Source organism: Myotis brandtii, unplaced genomic scaffold (assembly GCF_000412655.1).
Source record: "Myotis brandtii unplaced genomic scaffold, ASM41265v1 scaffold422, whole genome shotgun sequence".
Taxonomy (NCBI): domain Eukaryota; kingdom Metazoa; phylum Chordata; class Mammalia; order Chiroptera; family Vespertilionidae; genus Myotis; species Myotis brandtii.
In genome coordinates, this window is record NW_005366171.1 from 2,053,515 (window position 1) to 2,073,408 (window position 19,894).

Consider the following 19,894-nt stretch of genomic DNA (forward strand, 5'->3'; position numbering starts at 1 on the left):
GAGCTTACTGTATGCCAGATAACACTGTAAGCCCTTGATAGGGCTTGCCCATAGCTAGAATGGGCGGGGCTAGAATTCACATCTGCTGTATGTCTTTACAATGCACATCCCTTTTTCAAAAAAAAAAATATTTTATTGATTTCAGAGATGAAAGCAGAGGGAGAGAGATCAAGAAATATCAATGATGAGAGAGAATCATTGATTGGCTGCTTCCTGCCCCCTACTGGGGATCAGTCCCACAACTCAGGCATGTGCCCTTGACCGAAATCGAACCTGGGACCCTTCAGTCCACAGTCTGATGCTCTATCCACTGAGCCAAATCAGCTAGGGCTTTTTTGTTATTGTTGTTGTTTTTATGTTTTTTATTGATTTCAGAGGGAGAGAAACGAGAGGGATAGGAAGATAGAAACATCTGTCGACTACATCCTCCATGCCCCACACTGGGGATCGAACCCAAAACCCAGGCATGTGACCTTCTGGTTCATAGGTCAACGCTCAACCACTAAGCCACGCCAGCTGGGCATGATTCACATTTAACTGCTACCTCACACTGCATTATGATTGCCTGTTTTACTGGAATATTTTGGACCAACTTAAAGATGAAGTAGACATACTAGTTTTTAAAATGAAATTTGTTTAAACAATTTATACATGGCCTGTATAGCCCCAATCTTCTGAGAAGTAAGTAAATTATTTAGGGGTAGTAATAATAAGTATGAACATATGCCCAACAATTACCCAACCCTTTTCCCTATACAAAGGTTTATTTAATGCAGTTTATATTTCTAAGTATTAAGGTTTCAAGAATGTAACTCATGATATTTGTAGTTGATTTAAGTAAAGGCAAAAGTTTTATGAATACAGCACCCATTTATGCTTAAAAAAACAAAAATAAATTCAGCAATGTGGAAATAGAGAGAACATACCTCAACATAATAAAGGCCATATATAACAAACCCACAACCAACATCATACTCAGTGGACAAAATTAAAACCATTTTCCCAGGAACAAGGCAGGGATGTCTGCTGTCACCACTCTTATTCAACATAGTACTAGAATTCCTAGCCACAGTGATCACACAAGAAGAAGAAATAAAAGGCATCCAACTTGGAAAGGAAGAAGTAAAATTGTCATTATTTACAGATGACATGTTACGGCATATTGAGAAGCCTAAATATTCAGCCAAAAAACGGAAACTGATAAATGAATTCAGTAAAGTAGCAGGATACAAAATGTCCGGAAATCAGTTTCATTTTTGTATACTAATAATGAACTATCAGAAAGGGAAGTTAAGAAAACAATCCCGTTTTACAATTGCATTAAAAAAAAAAAAAACCTAGGAATTAATTTAACCAAGGATATAAATGGACCTGTCCTTGGAAAATTATTAGACACCGAAGAAAGAAACTGTAGAAGATGCCGTAACCGGTTTGGCTCAGTGGAAAGAGTATATGACAAAGGAGGCAAGAACATACAACGGGGTAAAGATAAGCCTATTCAATAAATGGTGCTTGCAAAATTGGACAGATACATACAAAAAAATGAAAATTGACTACCTTCTCACACCAAGTATAAACTCAAAATGAATTAAAAACTTAAATGTAAGACTCAAAACCATAAAACTAGAAGAAAACATAAGTGGTTAAGTCTCTGACATTTCTCTTAGCAATATGTTTTCTGATATATTTCTTTGGGCAAAGGAAACAAGGAGAAAAGTTTTAAAATGGGACTACGTCAAACTAAAAGGTTCATTTTTTTAAAAATATGTTTTCATTGATTTCAGAGAGGATGTGGGGGGGGGAGAAACATCAATGATGAGAATCATTGATTGGCTGCTTCCAGCACGCCCCCCACTGGGGATTAAGCTTGTAACCTGGGCATGTGCCCTGACTGGGAATCAAACCATGACCTCCTGGTTCATGAGGTGATGCTTAATCACCAAGCCACGCTTTCTGGGCTAGAAGGTTTTTGCACAACAAAGGAAACCATTAACAAAATGAAAAGGATGCCCTGACCGGTTTGGCTCCGTGGATAGAGCATCAGCCTGCGGACTGAAGGGTCCCAGGTTCGATTCTGGTCAAGGGCATGTACCTTGGTTGCGGGCACATCCCCAGTAGGAGGTGTGCAAGGGGCGGCTGATCGATGTTTCTCTCTCATCGATGTTTCTAACTCTCTATCCCTCTCACTTCCTCTCTGTAAAAAATCAATAAAATATTTTAAAAAAATGAAAAGGATAACGTATTTGTCAATGATACATCTGATAAGGGGTTAATATACAAAATTTATAAAGAATTTATACAACTCAACACAAAAGAAACAACCCAATTAAAAAACGGGCATTGGACCTGAATAGACACTTCTTGAAAAAGGACATACAGATGGCCAGTATACATATGAAAAGACTAGAGGCCCTCAGCCTGGCCTGCGCCCTCTTGCAATCCAGGGCCCCTTGGGAGATATCGGACTGCCAGTTTCGGCCCGATCCCCAACAGTTCAGCATCCCCCAAGATGTAATAGTGCACGAAGCGCCTGGGGAGGAGCCTGAGTTGGGCGCCGTGCCTTCCCGCTCATCCCAGCCCTGCGGGGCCTGCTGCCGCGTCACGGAAGCAGGAGAGGCTCACGCCACCGCATCTGTGCTTGCCAGCCGTGAGCCTGCTGGTTGCATCGAGAGTCTGCCCTCTGGTGGTCAATGCACATCATAGCAACCGGTCATTCGGTCACTTAGGCTTTTATATATATATATATATACATATACACACACACACACACACACACACACACACATGCTAGAGGCCCGTTGGAGGAAGATTCCTGCAAGAATAGGGCTTCCTCAGGCTATTCCTACAAGAATAGGGCTTCCTGAGGCCAGAGCGAAGCAGAGAAGGGAATGAAGCCCGCTGAGATGGGCTTCGCTCCCTTCTCCACCGCTTCGGCTCCCTCCCTTCTCTGCCACCTCGCTCCCTCCTTTCTCCGCCGCTTTCCTGCCTTGCTCCCTCTCCTGTCCGCTGCCTCGGCTCCGTTCCCTTGTCCGCCGCTTCGCTCCCTTCTACAGCGCTTGGCTTCTTCTACACTGTCTTCAGTTTTCGCTCCGCATCTGTGTATGCAAATTAACCACCATCTTTGTTGGGTTGATTTGCATATCGCTCTGATTGGCTGGTGCGCATAGCGGAGGGATGGTCAGTTTGCATGTTTCTCTTTTATCAGTGTAGATAGTCTAGAGGCCCAGTTCATGAAATTCATGCATGGGGGACAGGGGGTGTCCCTCAGCCTGGCCTGCACCCTCTCCAATCCAGGACTCCTCGGGGGATGTCTGACTACCGGTTTAGGCCCGTCCCTAACTGCCTGTGCCTCTGCCTCAGCCCCCGCACCGTGGCTTTGTCTGGATGGATGTCCGGAATATGTCCTGTCTAATTAGCATATTACCCTTTTATTAGTATAGATGCTTAAGGTCACTGATCATCAGAGAAATGCAAATGAAAACCACCATGAGATATAACCTTACACCTGTCGGAATGGCTATCATCAAGTCAATAAACAAGTGTTAGCAGGGATATGGAGAAAAGTGAACCCTTGTGCACTGTTGGTGGGGATGCAGATCAGTATAGTCTCTGTGGAAAGCAGTATGGAGTTGAAAAATTGAAAATGGAACTGCCTATGACCCAGCAATTCCACTTCTGGGAATTTATCTAAAGAAACTCAATACTAATTTGAAAGAATGTATGCACCCCTATGTTCATTGCAGCTTTATTTACAATAGTTAACCCTACCAGACCGCTGTACCGATTTTTCAGTAATTTCCGAATCTGCCGCTATACCGCTGTACCTAATTTTCGGTACTTTGCCTAGTACATGAAAAAAATGCGTCGCAAACTAAAAATAACCAACTAATCGTGGTCAAACCTCATGGTTAGCCCTTGCAACTGTATGCCCCCATGTGTTTGAATGGACTTTGTGTGATTTGACGTGAAAAAATTCTGAAAATTCACAATGAAATGTGCGGCTGATGAACCAAGCACTTCAACAGGAAAGCGAATTAGGTCTAGGCTTATCACAATTCAACAGGTGATCAATACTTTGGTTGATTCAGACTTTGAGGAGTCAGAATTTCATCAAGAATACGTTTCCAGTTCAAGTGACACAGACAGTGAGAGCTCGAGTGATGAGGAGAATCTTGAACCTTATAGATCTAGAGCTAGATCGATAGTAAGAGAAGGGGGGCGTGTCCCTCAAACAGCTGATAGGGGAGATCTAGGTGGTGATGAAGGTTGGACAAGGAATTTTGTATCACCAAATACAGATCTGAATTTAACTGAAGATGGAAAAGGCCCAGTGAACATTCCTGGATCTATCACAGAGGAGAGTGAACCGATTGACTTTTTATCCTTGTTTTTGGATGATACTTTCTGGCAAAATTTGACAGAGAAAACCAACCTCCAGGCCCACCAATTGCATATAGCAAAGCCCAACTCCTACAATGCAAAAAATTTCAAGGATGCCACAGTGGAAGAAATGAAGGCTTTTCTTGGACTGAGGACCTATATGGAATACTTATGTATAAAGCCCAGCTATCAGGATTATTGGACAAATGAGGGCTCTGACTTTGTTGGGTTTACTCCCGGATTTCGAAATGTTATGACTCGAGACAGATTCTTGGCCCTTTGGAGTTTTTTACACATAATTGATGAGGAAGACACAGATATCGATAAGACAGATAGAATATATAAAGTTAGGCCTTTCTTGGAAAGTCTACTCCCCAAGTTTCTCCACTTCTATCTGCCAAAGCAACATTTGAGCCTAGATGAGGGGATGATCCCGACAAAAAAACCGCTTGGCCATCAAGCAGTATATCAAGGATAAGCCCACAAAGTGGGGCATCAAGTCTTTCCTTCTCTGTGAAGGTGAGACTGGCTACATTTTGAATGCATAAATCTACACTGGTGCTGCACCAATGCCTATAAAAGACTTGGGCGCAGAAGGAAATACAGTCGTTCGTCTCCTGACTTCATGTGCAATGGAAAATAAATCTCATGTGCTTATGGACCGGTTCTACAACTCTGTAACCCTTGCTAAATATGCACTGTCAGAATTACACACAGGAATTGTGGGAACCCTGCAGCAAAACAGGAAGCAGTTTCCTAAGTCGCTGAAAAGTGTAAAAAAAACTTGCTAGGGGTGACAGTCGCTATCTATGTCAAGAAAATGTAACATGTTTAGTTTGGCTGGATAGAAAGCCCATCACATTTATTTCGAACTACCACGATCCAGCCCAAAATGTAGTAATAAACAGAAGAAATAAAGATGGCAGTGTGCAAGAAATACAGATGCCACAGCTGGTGAAGGACTATAATAAATATATGGGTGGCTGTGACAAAAATGACCAGATGACCCGCCTTCACTGGTCTCGTCGTCATTACCGGTGAAGGAGTATAATAAATATATGGGTGGCTGTGACAAAAATGACCAGATGACCCGCCTTCACTGGTCTCGTCGTCATTACCGCTGGCCCTGGCGACTTTTCATAAAAATTTTTTATGTGGGCCAGTTATAATTCTTATATCTTGTATGCTTCAAAGCAGCAAGCTGCTTCAAAAAAGCCAGTTTATTTCACCAGATATATTCAGAAACTGTGCCTGCAACTTATTGGTGGATACAGGACATCAGCCCACCGCCACCCACAAAAGGAACCCTGCCCTCAACGGATGACCCCAGGCAATCATTTTCCAGAGATTCCCCCAGGGACATCGTCTAATCATATCTGTGTTGTGTGCATGGAAAAGCACTCCAGGTACAACAAGCAAAATCCTGGAGTGTCTTACAAAGACAATCCATGCAAGAAGGTGAAGAGCAACATCTGGTGCTCACTTTGCAAGAAGTACCTCTGTGAAACAAGGCTCATCCTGCTGGGTGGATTGGCACACAAAGGTGAAATATTGGCGCTAGATGAAAGGTAGACCTATTTTCTACAATGTCTCCAAGTTCCATCTTATTCTAACCACTTGTTTGCAACTAACATTTTTCTATATCATGTTGGTTTTTTCTCTTTAATGCTCAGGAGCCCAGGTATAGGGGACAGTTAGGTTCAGGGCCTCAGGTCTGGTAGACTTAAGATTTGTAAGCAGCCCAAGTGCCCATCAGTAAATGAGTGCATAAAAAGCTGTGGTACATTTACACAGTGGGATATTACTCGGCCGTTAAAAAGAAGGAAATGGATGGACTGGGAGAAGATTATGCTAAGTGAAATAAACCAGTCAGAGAAAGACTTATGTAGAAATGTAGAATCTACTGAACAAACTACACAAAATAGAAACAGAGTCATAGATACAGAAAACAGACTGACACACCTGTCAGGGAGGGAGTTGGAGGTCTAGGTAAAAAGGGTAAAGGGATTTAGCAAAAACCACATAAACACAGATAACACTTATCCTCCTATATAATAAAAGGGTAATATGCAAATTGACCCTAACAGCAGAATGACTGGTCACTATGACACACACTGACCACCAGGGGGCAGATGCTTAATGCACGAGCTGCCCCCTGGTGGTCAGTGCGCTCCCACACGGGGAGCTCTGCTCAGCCACAAGCCAGGCTGACTGCTGCCAGTACAGCGGTGGTGGTGGGAGCCTCTCCCGCCTCCTCAGCAGTGCTAAGGATATCCGACTGCAGCTTAGGCCTGCTGCCAGAGGGATGTCTGACTGCCAGCTTGGGGGGCCCGATCCGGGGAGCAGCCTAAGCCAGCAGGTGGTCATCCCCTGAGGGGTCCCAGACTGCAAGAGGGCACAGGCCGGGCTGAGGGACTGCCCCCTGAATGCACAAATTTTTGTGCACCAGGCCTCTAGTAGTGATTATAAGAGGGAAAGGGTGGTGGGGAAGGTAGGCGAGGGTAAAAGGGGGATAAATTGTGATGGAAAGAGACTTGACTGATGTTGGATGGGGAACACACTACAATATACAGGTGTGTATTATAGAACTGTACACCTGAAACATAATTTTATTAACTAATGTTACCCCAACAAATTCAGTAAAAACAAAATTTTAGAAATAGTTTCCTGGAAAATTATACACTTTTAAAGTTTTCCCCTTTTTTGGTTTTTTGATAGAGAGGAAGGGAGAGAGAGAGAAACATTGATATAAGAGGGAAATATTGATCGGTTGCCTCCTGCACACCCGCTACTGGGGATCAAGCCCGAAACCTAGGTATGTGGCCTAACTGGGAATCAAACTGGCAACCTTTCAGGTTCATGGACTATGCTTAACCAACTGAGCCACTTCAGGCAGGGTTGGAAAATTATATTCTTAACAGCTGATTTTGCCATGTATGAGGACATTTGAATAAATGTAATATCATTCATTATGTATGTATATTGCATTTATAATATGTTGGTCTGATTATTAGTTATGACTCAGAAATTTGTTACAAATAGTTGAATATTGCAATAACAAAACCTTGATGATTAATATACCTGATACCTGTATTTGGGCATTATCAGCTATTAGCCAGTAATATTAATAAAAATATTCATAGTAGGGGTGGGGGGCAATGGGAGCATAAGGACAGATATGTAATAACTTAATCAATAAAGAAAAATATTCATAATATTAAACAGTTTCTGTCCCTTGCCTCATTTATTTTCACAGTTTCTCTATGAAGTTCCCAAATGAGATGTCAGGAAACAGAGGTCAAATAAGTTGTTTAAGGTCCCCCAGAAATTCACAGAAAAGTACCATTTGATTATAGTGTCCAAGCTCTTAAATTATTACTGATCAATTTGGAAACATTGCTTATGTTGTTTCAGTGAGAACATTTTAAAATTAAAATCTTCAGACCAAAGAATGTTTATGCTGTTTTAATGGCAAACCTAAATTATATTCTTTTTAATCTAGGCAATGACATTTAATCAAGTAATCCAGACTGGGCCAGATGAAGAAGGAAGTGATGACAAAGCTGTTACTGCTATGGGAATCTTGAATACTATTGACACACTTCTTAGTGTAGTTGAAGATCATAAAGAGGTAAGGGATTGATCTAGTGTTGTAAAGGTTTTAGGTTATTTCAAGCCATTCGTTATCAATTATTCTGTTTTTTGGATGGCTTTTACATAAAATTTTGGTCATTTTCTCATGCACCTTGATTCTGCCATCTTTTAAATAGTTCCCTATTGTAAGGATAAGAGTACCTTGTTTTAGGTTCCTTACTACTAGAAGGAACACGATATTTATATTACCATATCTTTACCCCAAGGCTGAGGATTTTTGGCTCCCTCTTAGGTTACCTTTTCCAGATCCAAAAGTGTGGTGATTCCTAGGAAAATAATATGCTACTTGGTGTTTCTTATCAATAAAAAAAATTTTTTTTTAACTATGGTAGAATACACATAACATAAAATTACCATCTTAACTATTTTTACACGTATAGTTCAGTAGTACATTCACATTGTTGTGCAACCATCATTATCATCTTTGTAGTTTTCTTTTATTATTATCTTTTAAAAAAGGTGTGAACTGTAAATGAATTTTTAAAATGGAATTATTCAAAATATATACAGAAAAGAGAAATATACAGAGAAAAACTATACCCAAAACTCTTTAATCACTACCAAAATGTATTAGATTTTAACATTTTACAGTATATCCTTTAGATTTTATTTTCAGTAAGAAAAACAATTTCAGATTTATGTCATTAAAGTTCTTGGGTTACCACTTCCTAATCTCATTTCTTTATTCTTCCCTTTGAAGTAATCACTGTCCTGAACTTGCTGTTTTAATTCCAATGTAGATATTTATATCCACAAATTGTGCTTTCAGATTATCTACAAATTGCCTTTTGCAATATGAGATTTTAATAAATTATTTTTTATTCTTGATAATAGTAGGTAGGCAGAAGCCATATAGTTAAGCTAACTTATGATTAGCAAGTCAATTGTTTACTATATTTGAAGAAAATGTATTAAACATAATATGTATTTGAGATGGATGTTCTTTTTTTATATCTGGTTAGTAAATTTTTATCTTATTTCCCCTTGCGCCTTCATAAACATTCTGATGTATTTCAGGTACTTAGGATCCAATTGAAGACCACACTAACAATAAAAAGAACTTGTATTTTCTGTCTTATATGATTGGGGGCCTGGTTCTCTATATCTACTATAATTATATAAATGGAGGTGATTTAAGAATTATTGGAAGTGGTTAGAATAATGTTTTCTTTCAAATAATTGTTCTGTAAGTCACTGACAGTGACTTTTCAGTTATATCTGGGTTGAGTTAATACTTACACACAAAAAAAATTTAAAGTCTGTCTACAGAACGTTTGTGGCTCCTTTAATTTTTGGGTAAACTACATATGTTATTCCTTGTGTTATGGTTCACAACATTGTAATATTATGAGTGAATCATTTCAGTGCAGAGAACTAAAATGATTTCTTAACAATACTGACTTTATTTTAATACACTGAATTACACTATACATTGCTCAGTAATTCATTCAGGTGCTGTGATTCCTCCATGTAATTTTTTTTCCCTTTTCTTTTAGATAACTCAGCAGCTTGAGGGAATCTGCTTACAGGTCATTGGAACTGTTTTACAACAGCATGTCTTAGGTATATACCTCTAAGTTGTGGTAAGAATTTACTGCTATTTCACATCAGCAAGCATTATACTAATGTCTCCATGTTCTCTTTTAGAATTCTATGAGGAGATCTTCTCTTTAGCACATAGTTTGACATGTCAACAAGTGTCTCCACAGATGTGGCAGCTTCTACCTCTGGTATTTGAGGTTTTTCAACAAGATGGCTTTGATTACTTTACAGGTAAATCAGCATAGAAATACTGAAGATTTTTTTCCATTTTGCTGTATATCAGTTGAACACGTACTTTTGAATATTCTAAGTGCATGATTTGTTTGGATAAATTATTAGTACCAGTTAATGCTCAAGGATCCATAGCATTGATTTCCATTGTATATTTTGATTTAGTTATTTAGTGTTTTGTTTTTCCTTTTAACACATATTCTTACCCTCTGGCTCCCTGTCCATAGTCTTTGTATAATCTTTGTGTTTTAACTACTAACTATAAAGGAATTCACTTTAATAATGGTTCATTCCTTCATCTAATTATAAATAAATATACCTTAATTAAAAGCAAATGTTACAGAAAAAACAACCTCAGATTTGCTTTCTTTTTCTAAGGAGATTTTTCCAACCCATAGTATTTATATTAGTGGTAATTAACTGGTGCTTTTTAATACAGATATGATGCCTCTGCTTCATAATTATGTGACAGTTGATACGGACACACTTCTATCTGATACCAAGTATCTTGAAATGATATACAGTATGTGCAAAAAGGTAGGTCATTTTTAATTAATAGAAGAACGTATGTCATGAGGCTGGTGTTATGAAAAGTATAAAATTGTTAAGTTACATCATACCACATTATGCCAAACAGATTATATGGGTCTAACAGAATAAGGCCTTTAAAAGTTTAAACTAAATAACACCTGATATCTTAGATGCCACAGTAATGGCTTTGACAGTTATTTGTCTTGTGTCTGCCCACTGACATTTAACTAAAGTTATAAATGTTTTTGATTTTCAGAGTGCTTGGAGCTTAACTTTAGCTTAGTTCTTTGCTAGGCTTTGAATCCAAAGAAGGAAAGTATCTAAAACTTGAGATATGTTTGAAAGGATCAGGAATCATTACAGATATTTTATAAAGAAAATTCCTGGAGACAGTGGGTTTATGGAGGCTGTACACTAATTATTTAGTAAATATCAAGATTGTAACGTGAGGGTTTCTTATAAAGTCAAAAGTACTGTGCCATTTCTTGGGAAGTACAAGATAAATTTATGGTGAATGCTTTTTAAAAAAATGCTTTTCTTCAATTAGAGGGAATAAAGTACTTGAATGGAGGCTCTTCAATATCAAAGTCACTATGATTGATAGCATTTAATTTTCTAAAAGTGCTTGTTGAGAGGCAGCAGGCTGTTTAACATCAGGCATCTAAAAAATTATTTTGCTCCATGAAGTTTTTAGATGTGCTTGTCCTCATTTCCTTTCTGACAGCTTAGTCACAAAATAATCATCTACTTGTTATTTAATATTTATTGCCAGTACTATTATCATGTTAATACTCTGGGAATAGATATCTACACCATCATATTCCAGAACATTGTCATTAACATTTTCAGCCCTTTAGTACTAACTAGCACACCTACTCCATGTTTTTTTTATTACTTGTCCCGGGACATTTCTTGTCTGCCTCTTGCTTCCTCCTGTCCCACACAGTATTTTTTATTTTTTGAGACTTGTGTAGAGAAAAGATTTTAAACAATATCAGCTTAGTTTTTTTGTAGTTCTTTACATAAGAGCCAGATATCCCTGAGAAAGGTAGGGTCCTTTGGCATGTTTCTGTGAAAAGTAATGGTTATCAAGGTGCTACTGTCTGGAATGGCACTATGGGGAGATGCTTTGATTATGTAGACCAAGATCCAGATTGCTAGAATGTGACAAACAACTGCATCCTCCCAGGTGCTTTACATTATAGTCTGAATATTGTAATCATTCATAGTTAGAGTATCTTAAATACTCCAGAGACTAAAGACAGGACAGAAATTCTCAGATTGGAAGGTTTCATGACGACTCGCTTCAATTTGTATTGTGTTGATCAGGTTCTTACAGGGGTTGCAGGAGAAGATGCAGAGTGTCATGCAGCAAAATTATTAGAGGTCATCATTCTACAATGCAAAGGGCGTGGCATTGACCAGGTCAGTAAGGCTAACTATTAATGATTTGTATGTGAGGCTTCAGAGAGGAAATCGTTCCCTCCACTTTTTTCTTTTTGGCCATTTGTTATATATTCTGTACATTGTTGTTTATTATGACACCTAAATTGGTTTAAAATTTAATAAATATGTAATAATCATGTTTAATATACATGTGTTCAATATGACTGGCAAGTTTTATGGCTACTTGTTATCATGCAAGGTAAGTTATGATAGTATTCCTTGCTATTATCACTTCTGAATAAAATAGATTTAGTCATTAAATTTCCAGTCAGTTCCAATAGGAATTTTTTCCCAGCTTTATTGAGATATAATCTAATCTAATACAGTGGGGCCTTGACTTACGAGTTTAATTGGTTCCGTGATGGAGCTCGTAACTCAGATTACTTGTATGTCAAATCAAAAAGTAAACAAGTGAGACACGTGATGCTGGGCTGATGTTGTGGCATTCACTGTGACGTTCGCTGCGCCTACTAGCGGTGGGGTATCTGAAGCTGGCTCGTAACCTGAATTTTAGCTCCCAACTCAAAGCAAAAAATCGGCCGAGAGACAGCTTATCTCTCGAAAAACTCGTTAGTTGGGACTATTGTAAGTCAAGGCCCCACTGTAAAAGAGTAACATGCAAATTGATCGCACCTCTGCTACATCCAAAGCCACGCCCACCAGCCAATCAGAGAAACTATATACAAATTAACCCAACCAAGATGGCGACTGGCAGCCACGGAGCTGGAGCAAGCAGGAGGCTTGGTTGCCCGGGCAATGGAGGAAGCCAAGCTTCCTGCCTGCCCTGGTCAGCTGTGGCCTCCGCTTAAGGCAACAACGTTTCAATTATAGAAGAAAAATAAATCCCAGATACTTGCTTCCAGCCAGCCTTGCTGGGAGCTTGGGTGGCTGGGGGCTGTGGCCAGCCTGCAAACAGCCATCAGCCCCTCACCCAGGCTGGCCAGGCACCCCCGCAAGAACCCCCTCCCTGAAGGGGGTGTGGCCAGTCTAAAAACGGCCCTCAGCCCCTCACCCAGGCTGGCCAAGCACCCCAGTGGGATCCCCACCCTGATCCGGGACACCATTCAGGGCAAACCAGGTGGCCCCCACCAATGCACCAGGCCTCTGTCCTATATAATAAAAGGGTAATATGCAAATTGACCCTAACAGCAGAATGACTGGGAATGACTGGTCACTATGACACACACTGACCACCAGGGGGCAGACACTCAATGCAGGAGTTGCCCCCTGGTGGTCAGTGCACTCCCACAGGGGGAGCTCTGCTCAGCCACAAGCCAGGCTGACGGCTGCCAGTACAGTGGTGGTGGTGGGAGCCTCTCCCGCCTCCTCAGCAGCGCTAAGGATATCCGACTGCAGCTTAGGCCTGCTGCCAGAGGGATGTCTGACTGCCAGCTTAGGCCCAATCCCCCAGGGAGCCGGCCTAAGCCAGCAGGTGATCATCCCCTGAGGGGTCCCAGACTGCGAGAGGGCACAGGTTGGCTGAAGGACAACCCCACCCCAGTGCACAAATTTTTGTGCACCGGGCCTCTAGTTGAAATAGAACATTGTATAAGTTGAAGATATACAGTGTGATGAGTATATATTGCAGAAATTATTGCCATGGTAAGGTTAGCCAGTTGGAGTATTGCAAATCCATGATAGCTATTGCTGTTAATGCTCTTTTTTTTTTCTTTAAGGGGAGAATGATGATTTTTATTTTTATTTCTTAAAATATATTTTATTGATTTTTAAAGAGAGAAAGGGAGAGGGATAGAGAGGTAGAAACATCGATGAGAGAGAAACATCGATCAGCTGCCTCCTGCACACTCCCTACTGGGGATGTGCCCGCAACCAAGGTCCTTGCCCTTGGCTGGAATTGAACCTGGGACCCTTGAGTCCGCAGGCTGACACTCTATCCACTGAGCCAAACCGGTTAGGGTGAGGCTCTATCTTGATGAAGACTTACCTCTCTCTAAAATTAGATTTCCCAGTGAAATGCCTCAACAAAAAGCTATTATATCATTTAATGGGGGAAGGGGGTGAAATGAGGGAACAAGTAAGTTAATATGGGTAGGATAATTAGATTGCTGTTAATTTGTAATTTTGGAATATTTTTCTTTCTTAATAGTGCATTCCCTCATTCGTGGAAGCAGCATTAGAGAGACTGACAAGAGAGGTGAAGACAAGTGAACTTCGAACAATGTGCCTGCAAGTTGCCATTGCAGCTTTGTATTATAATCCACACCTCCTTCTTAACACTTTAGAAAATCTTCGCTTCCCTAATAACGTTGAACCAGTTACAAATCATTTTATCACACAGTGGCTTAATGATGTTGATTGTTTCTTGGGGTGAGTGACATATATTGGATATTTATTTATTTAACTTTGTAAGGAACTTTGCTTATTAAGAAAAAAAGAAAATATCTTTATTTTACTTTTTAGGCTACATGACAGAAAGATGTGTGTTCTGGGCCTGTGTGCTCTTATTGATATGGAACAGATACCACAAGTTTTAAATCAGGTTTCTGGACAGATTTTGCCAGCTTTTATCCTTTTATTTAATGGATTAAAAAGAGCATATGCCTGCCATGCAGAACATGAAAATGACAGTGATGATGATGATGAAGCTGATGATGATGATGAAACGGGTAAGGGATTTGGGACGGAGAGAGCCAAACTTACCTAGTTTGAAATATCACTAGACTTAACTTATTTATTAGCCCTTCTTCTAAGGCAGCGGTTCTCAACCTGTGGGTCTCGACCCCTTTGGGGGGTCGAACGACCCTTTCACAGGGGTCGCCTAAGACCATTGGAAAACACATATATAATTACATATTGTTTTTGTGATTAATCACTATGCTTTAATTATGTTCAATTTGTAACAATGAAATTGGGGGTCACCACAACACGAGGAACTGTATTAAAGGGTCGCGGCATTAGGAAGGTTGAGAACCACTGTTCTAAAGAAATGTGAAATCATAGCCAAATGTTTTCATTTCCATTATTCATAGAAAGACAGTCTTACCTTCCCATTAAGGTAAGGTCTAAGAAGTCAGGAACTCGGCTATATCTATAAAAGCACTTCTAGGCATTTATGTGTTGATCTAGCATCTCAGTGTTGATCTGTCATTTATTAGTGCTAAAATCTCAGCGTCCTAACTGTAAAATAAAATTAATTGGATGTTGCCTAGTATATTTCACCTACAAGACACTATAGACTACAAGAGTACAAATTAATAGAATGTTGGTTAAGAGAAATTATTTTAATGGTTACAAAATAAGGTAACAATTGCCATTTTTGTCTTTTATTAAAATGTGTGAACATTTTAATAGCCAGCCATTAAAAAGTCTTGCCAAACGAGTTCTGTGGATGTAATATAAACTACATGACTATTAGTGTTTGGTTTGGTATATTGTCATATGGCTCAGGGTACACCAAGTGCTGATCTCATTATGCAGTCATTTTTCAAACCTCTAATATTATTAAGAATTATGGTTGGGTTTCTTGCATTCCTTCGATAATTTTTTTCCTATTTATTGCTGAACACATACCTAAACACCAATTCCTGGAACTCTTCCCTGAATTTATTCAATTAGGATTTGTAGTTTACTGTTATCACTGTCAGTTGGTTGAATAACAGAATATTGCAATATTAACAAAAGGGCCTATTTTTTGACTTGGCAGAGGAACTGGGGAGTGATGAAGATGACATTGATGAAGATGGTCAAGAATACTTAGAGATTCTGGCTAAACAAGCAGGTGAAGATGGAGATGACGACGAATGGGAAGAAAATGATGCTGAGGAGACTGCTCTGGAAGGCTATTCCACAATCATTGATGATGAAGATAACCCTGTTGATGAGTATCAAATATTTAAAGCTATATTTCAAAGTAAGTCACGTCATATGTAATTCATATACTTCTAATATGATCAATTTCCGTGAACCAATCTTTTCTTAGATCTGTCCCTTAAAGGGATTTGAGTATATCATACCCAATAGAATATGCTTTAGGATTGTTAGGCAAAGTAACCAAAGTTATTTCTACTGTTGCCATAGTTTGAGAGGATTTTCTTTATCTTATTATTTTTATTTAGATTATAATTTTGAATCATGCATATTATAGGAAAATAGTGCGGTTCAAAAAGTTTATATGATGATAGTTCCTCTTTCCCACTTCTGATTTCTAGCCTCCCAGCTTACCCCAGAAGTATTCACTCTTGTGTTTGTGTACCTTCCCAGCCAAATCCACACTTAGCTGTCTAAGAATTGGACATGGCATTGGAATCCATTTTCCTTTTTTCCTGTGTCACAGTATGGATGGCTACAGATTATTTGGTGCCCTTTTTATTCCCTTTTTTATCATCATGTACTTGTACTTCAACAAAATATAACATGTGTTCCATCATTCAGCTTAGGTATTAAAATTGGCATATTTGAAATACCCTTTTCTCCCAGAGTTAACTATTGCGTTATTTATCATTCCTATGCATTATGAACTTTGATATAGAATAAGTTTTCTCATAACCAAGGCATTCGTTTTCTAAGCCCATGACGAAGTAATTTTGATACAAGAAACACAGAAATGTTTTTTGCAGAAACACACAGAAATGTTATTTATTTTGTACCATTCACCCCTTTATATGCATCTACTTAATGTTTCTTGTTTTTGTTTTTTAATTTAGGGATTTGAAAATTCTAACCAAAGAACCTTGATTATTATTAAATTGTTTTAACTCTGAATTTGTTTAAGTGGGTTGTGTTCATTTTATCTCTAAACTTTTCCTAGTTTGCTACTTATTGTATAAGAACTGGTTTAAGTTCTGAGTCCTTATTTGCTATAGATATGAATTATGAGAATGATTAGGTTTTTTAAGGCATTAATGCTAAATCAGAATTTTTTCTCCCTATATCATTTGTTTCACAAGTAATTTAAAATTACTGTTGAGGGAATGTAAAATAGACCAGAATTTTAGTACTGGAGGAGGAGTTCAGGGGACAAACTAGAAAGGAGCTACCAGGTCTCTCACTATTTCCATTTCCCCGTTTTGTTTCTTTTTGATAGCTATACAAAATCGTAATCCTGTGTGGTATCAGACTCTGACTCATGGTCTTAATGAAGAACAAAGAAAACAGTTACAGGATATAGCAACTCTGGCTGATCAAAGAAGGGCAGCCCATGGTATGTTAATGTGACCACAACCCCTCTTGAATGCAGTTCATGATTTGATATAGGTTTAAAATTTTATATTAAATTATTTTTAGCTATGTAAATGTTCCAGTTGTTGTAGGTGATAGGAATCCACTCTAACCTGAAGGAATGAAATGAAATGAATTTTGTGTTTGGCTACTTTATTGATTCTAAGTGTAGCTGAAGGCTACTTTCATTGTGCAGAAGTTTTTTGTTTTTGTTTTTTAAAAAATATATTTTTTATTGATTTTTTTTACAGAGAGGAAGGGAGAGGGATAGAGAGTTAGAAACATCGACGAGAGAGAAACATCGACCAGCTGCCTCCTGCACACCTCCTACAGGGGATGTGCCCGCAACCAAGATACATGCCCTTGACCAGAATCGAACCTGGGACCTTTCAGTCCGCAGGCCGACGCTCTATCCACTGAGCCAAACCGGTTTGGCTGTGCAGAAGTTTTAAGGTTGCTCAAGCACATGGTGATGGCTTGGTAGTTGAAAATCTTATTAAAAGTGTAAAAAAAAATTAAGAGTTATGGTAACAACTCTTTAGAATTATGGTTAAGAAAATCTCAGACATTACCTTATCTCTTTATCTTTAAACATTCTAGCCAGTATGCATTTCAAAAAAGGACATTTTTGCCCAGCCATCAAGGCTCATCTGTTGAGCATTGACCTATGAACCAGGAGGTCACAGTTCGATTCACTGCCGGGGCATATGCCTGGGTTGTAGACTCCATCCCCAGTGTGGGCTTGCAGGAGGCAGTCGATCAATAATTCTCTCTCATCATTGATGTTTCTATCTCTCCCTTCCTCTCTGAAATCAATATTTTTATTTTTTATTTTTTATTTTATTTTATTTTTTTTAAGAACATTTTAGAGGATACTCTAGATTTGGAACTTTGTTCTCCAAAGTAAGTAAGATGATCACATGTTCTATTAATCTACCACTTACTTGTTTTCTAGAATCCAAAATGATTGAGAAGCATGGAGGATACAAATTCAGTGCTCCAGTTGTGCCAAGTTCTTTCAACTTTGGAGGCCCGGCACCAGGGATGAACTGAGTTACCACTGTCTTTCCTGCTGTGTGATTGTAGTGATGAGCTTGTGTTCCTCCTAGTAGCGGTTTCAGAACTGGTTCATGTTATCCACTCTAAACTAATTGATCAATAGATGGACAAAAAAAAAAAAAACACCCAAAAATACACACACAAAAAAACAGGAGGTCAGACCTGATCATGGAACTTGGCACTGAAAAAGAAACCAGAGGGATTTTGTGGGGGGAGGGAGGCAACTTGGAGGGGTTTATTTCCTTTATTTTTTGAAGAAAGTAAGATTCTGACTGAAAATTCAAGTGACACTGTGGAAATATGAAACAAGAGGGGATGTCATGAAGGCAGCTTTTCTTTTTCTAAGGAAAAAATAGGCATGGGCTACAGGACTATTTAAACTGTCTCATTTACAGTGTAAGCTCAAAGGTAGATGTAATTTCTACGCCTATGAGTATTTCTCCGATTTCTGTCTCTTCCTCATCTTTGGGTATCTATTCTCCATATGTAAATAAGGTAATTGACAACCTTATTCCATCTTCATCTTTTCACTCATCAAAGATTGTTCCTATGTAGATTGGACATTTATTGTAGCACTACATAACTGATTTTTAAAAATCTGTAAATGAATTAGCACTTTCATATTGAAACAAGCCTGCTAGCCTATGTATAAAATAGCAAAATGTTTGCTGTTTATAAAAAGAAGGGATATAATGGGGTGGGGGGCATGGGTAATTTCAAGTTATTAATTTAAAAATGAACTAGCAATTTTGTACCTGGTGACTTTGTGGTGCGCTCACCTCTGATAGTGACTTGAATTCGGTATGTTAAAAGGGGTTAATGATACTTCATTGCTGCTAAAAAATGGCAATTCCCTCTGTGTCCTGCTTTTCTTAAAGCTCTCAGTGTACAAGTGGATATTTGGATACAAGACCTTACTGTAATAAGAAAGGTGATATTTGAAGCATGTAAATTGGATATAAAGTTCTACTCTTAAAGAGTTATCAAGAGTTATGGCTAACCATCGATATATGCAATCTATTAAAAGAACTTAATTCGGCTATTATGTCTTGATTTGATTGCAGTGTTTTCCTCATTATAAGAACTTTTTCCTCATTGGCCTGTTTTTATCCTGTACCTAGAAAGAGTGCAAAATGCACACTTTTAAAATTTAACATTCAATACATATCCTCCCCCCTTACCCCTTTTGTGGTATCTGATCTTAGATAGGCAGATGGCACACGGTTCCCTCCAAAACCACTATTGATACCACTGCAAAAGTAAGCCAGCAACAGACAGTGTAGAGAGGTTGGCTTGCTTCCCTCTCTCCTAACTGCATGTTAAAAAATAAGCCTTTATTGATCTTAAACATCAGTCAGATGGGTCATACATTGGGTTATTTTTTATATACATGTATACAACAATATTTCAAATTGAAAGCAACATCTCAATGAATTCAAACTACTAAATGCTGTTATCTATAACAGATTAGAAAATTTATTGATATTTAAAATGCATAATGAAGAAAACTCATTGGTGTTGTGTTTTTCTTGTATGCCAATAATTAAGCCATTAATGTTGGCACTGTTTGGTTTTCTATTTTAACACTGAAAGGAGTGAAAGTATTTCCTATATTTATGAATTTACTATGAAAATCTTGCAAAAAAAAAAAAAGAATTGTCTGTCTAAAGTGTGTGAGTGAAAACTGTTAATCAAGTGTGTTTCTTTTTCCCCCAAGTTGGACACCATCTGTATACCCTAGGCAACTTAAGGGGATTTCACTATTAGATAAAATCAATAAAATGGAGTAGTTGTATATATGAAGCATTGTGTACAGAGGGGAGATATTGAATAGTATTAAACATTTTCGTCTTCCTTTATCTTTTATCCCCTA

General features: G+C 38.6%; 1 protein-coding gene across 4 annotated transcripts in view; it reads left to right on the top strand.

Annotated features, from left to right (window-relative positions):
• IPO7 (importin 7) overlaps nt 1-19,894 on the top strand; it is a 70,996-nt gene extending 51,102 nt beyond the window's left edge. For all 4 annotated transcript variants that reach the window (XM_014545855.1, XM_005873958.2, XM_014545854.1 and 1 more), the window contains 10 exons: nt 7,883-8,011; nt 9,531-9,597; nt 9,682-9,807; nt 10,247-10,344; nt 11,668-11,763; nt 13,892-14,112; nt 14,206-14,411; nt 15,449-15,655; nt 16,829-16,945; nt 17,918-19,894. In XM_014545855.1, coding sequence (XP_014401341.1) covers nt 7,883-8,011; nt 9,531-9,597; nt 9,682-9,807; nt 10,247-10,344; nt 11,668-11,763; nt 13,892-14,112; nt 14,206-14,411; nt 15,449-15,655; nt 16,829-16,945; nt 17,918-18,015 — 1,365 coding nt within the window. In that variant the 3' untranslated portion in view covers nt 18,016-19,894. The remainder of the gene's footprint in view (nt 1-7,882; nt 8,012-9,530; nt 9,598-9,681; nt 9,808-10,246; nt 10,345-11,667; nt 11,764-13,891; nt 14,113-14,205; nt 14,412-15,448; nt 15,656-16,828; nt 16,946-17,917) is intronic.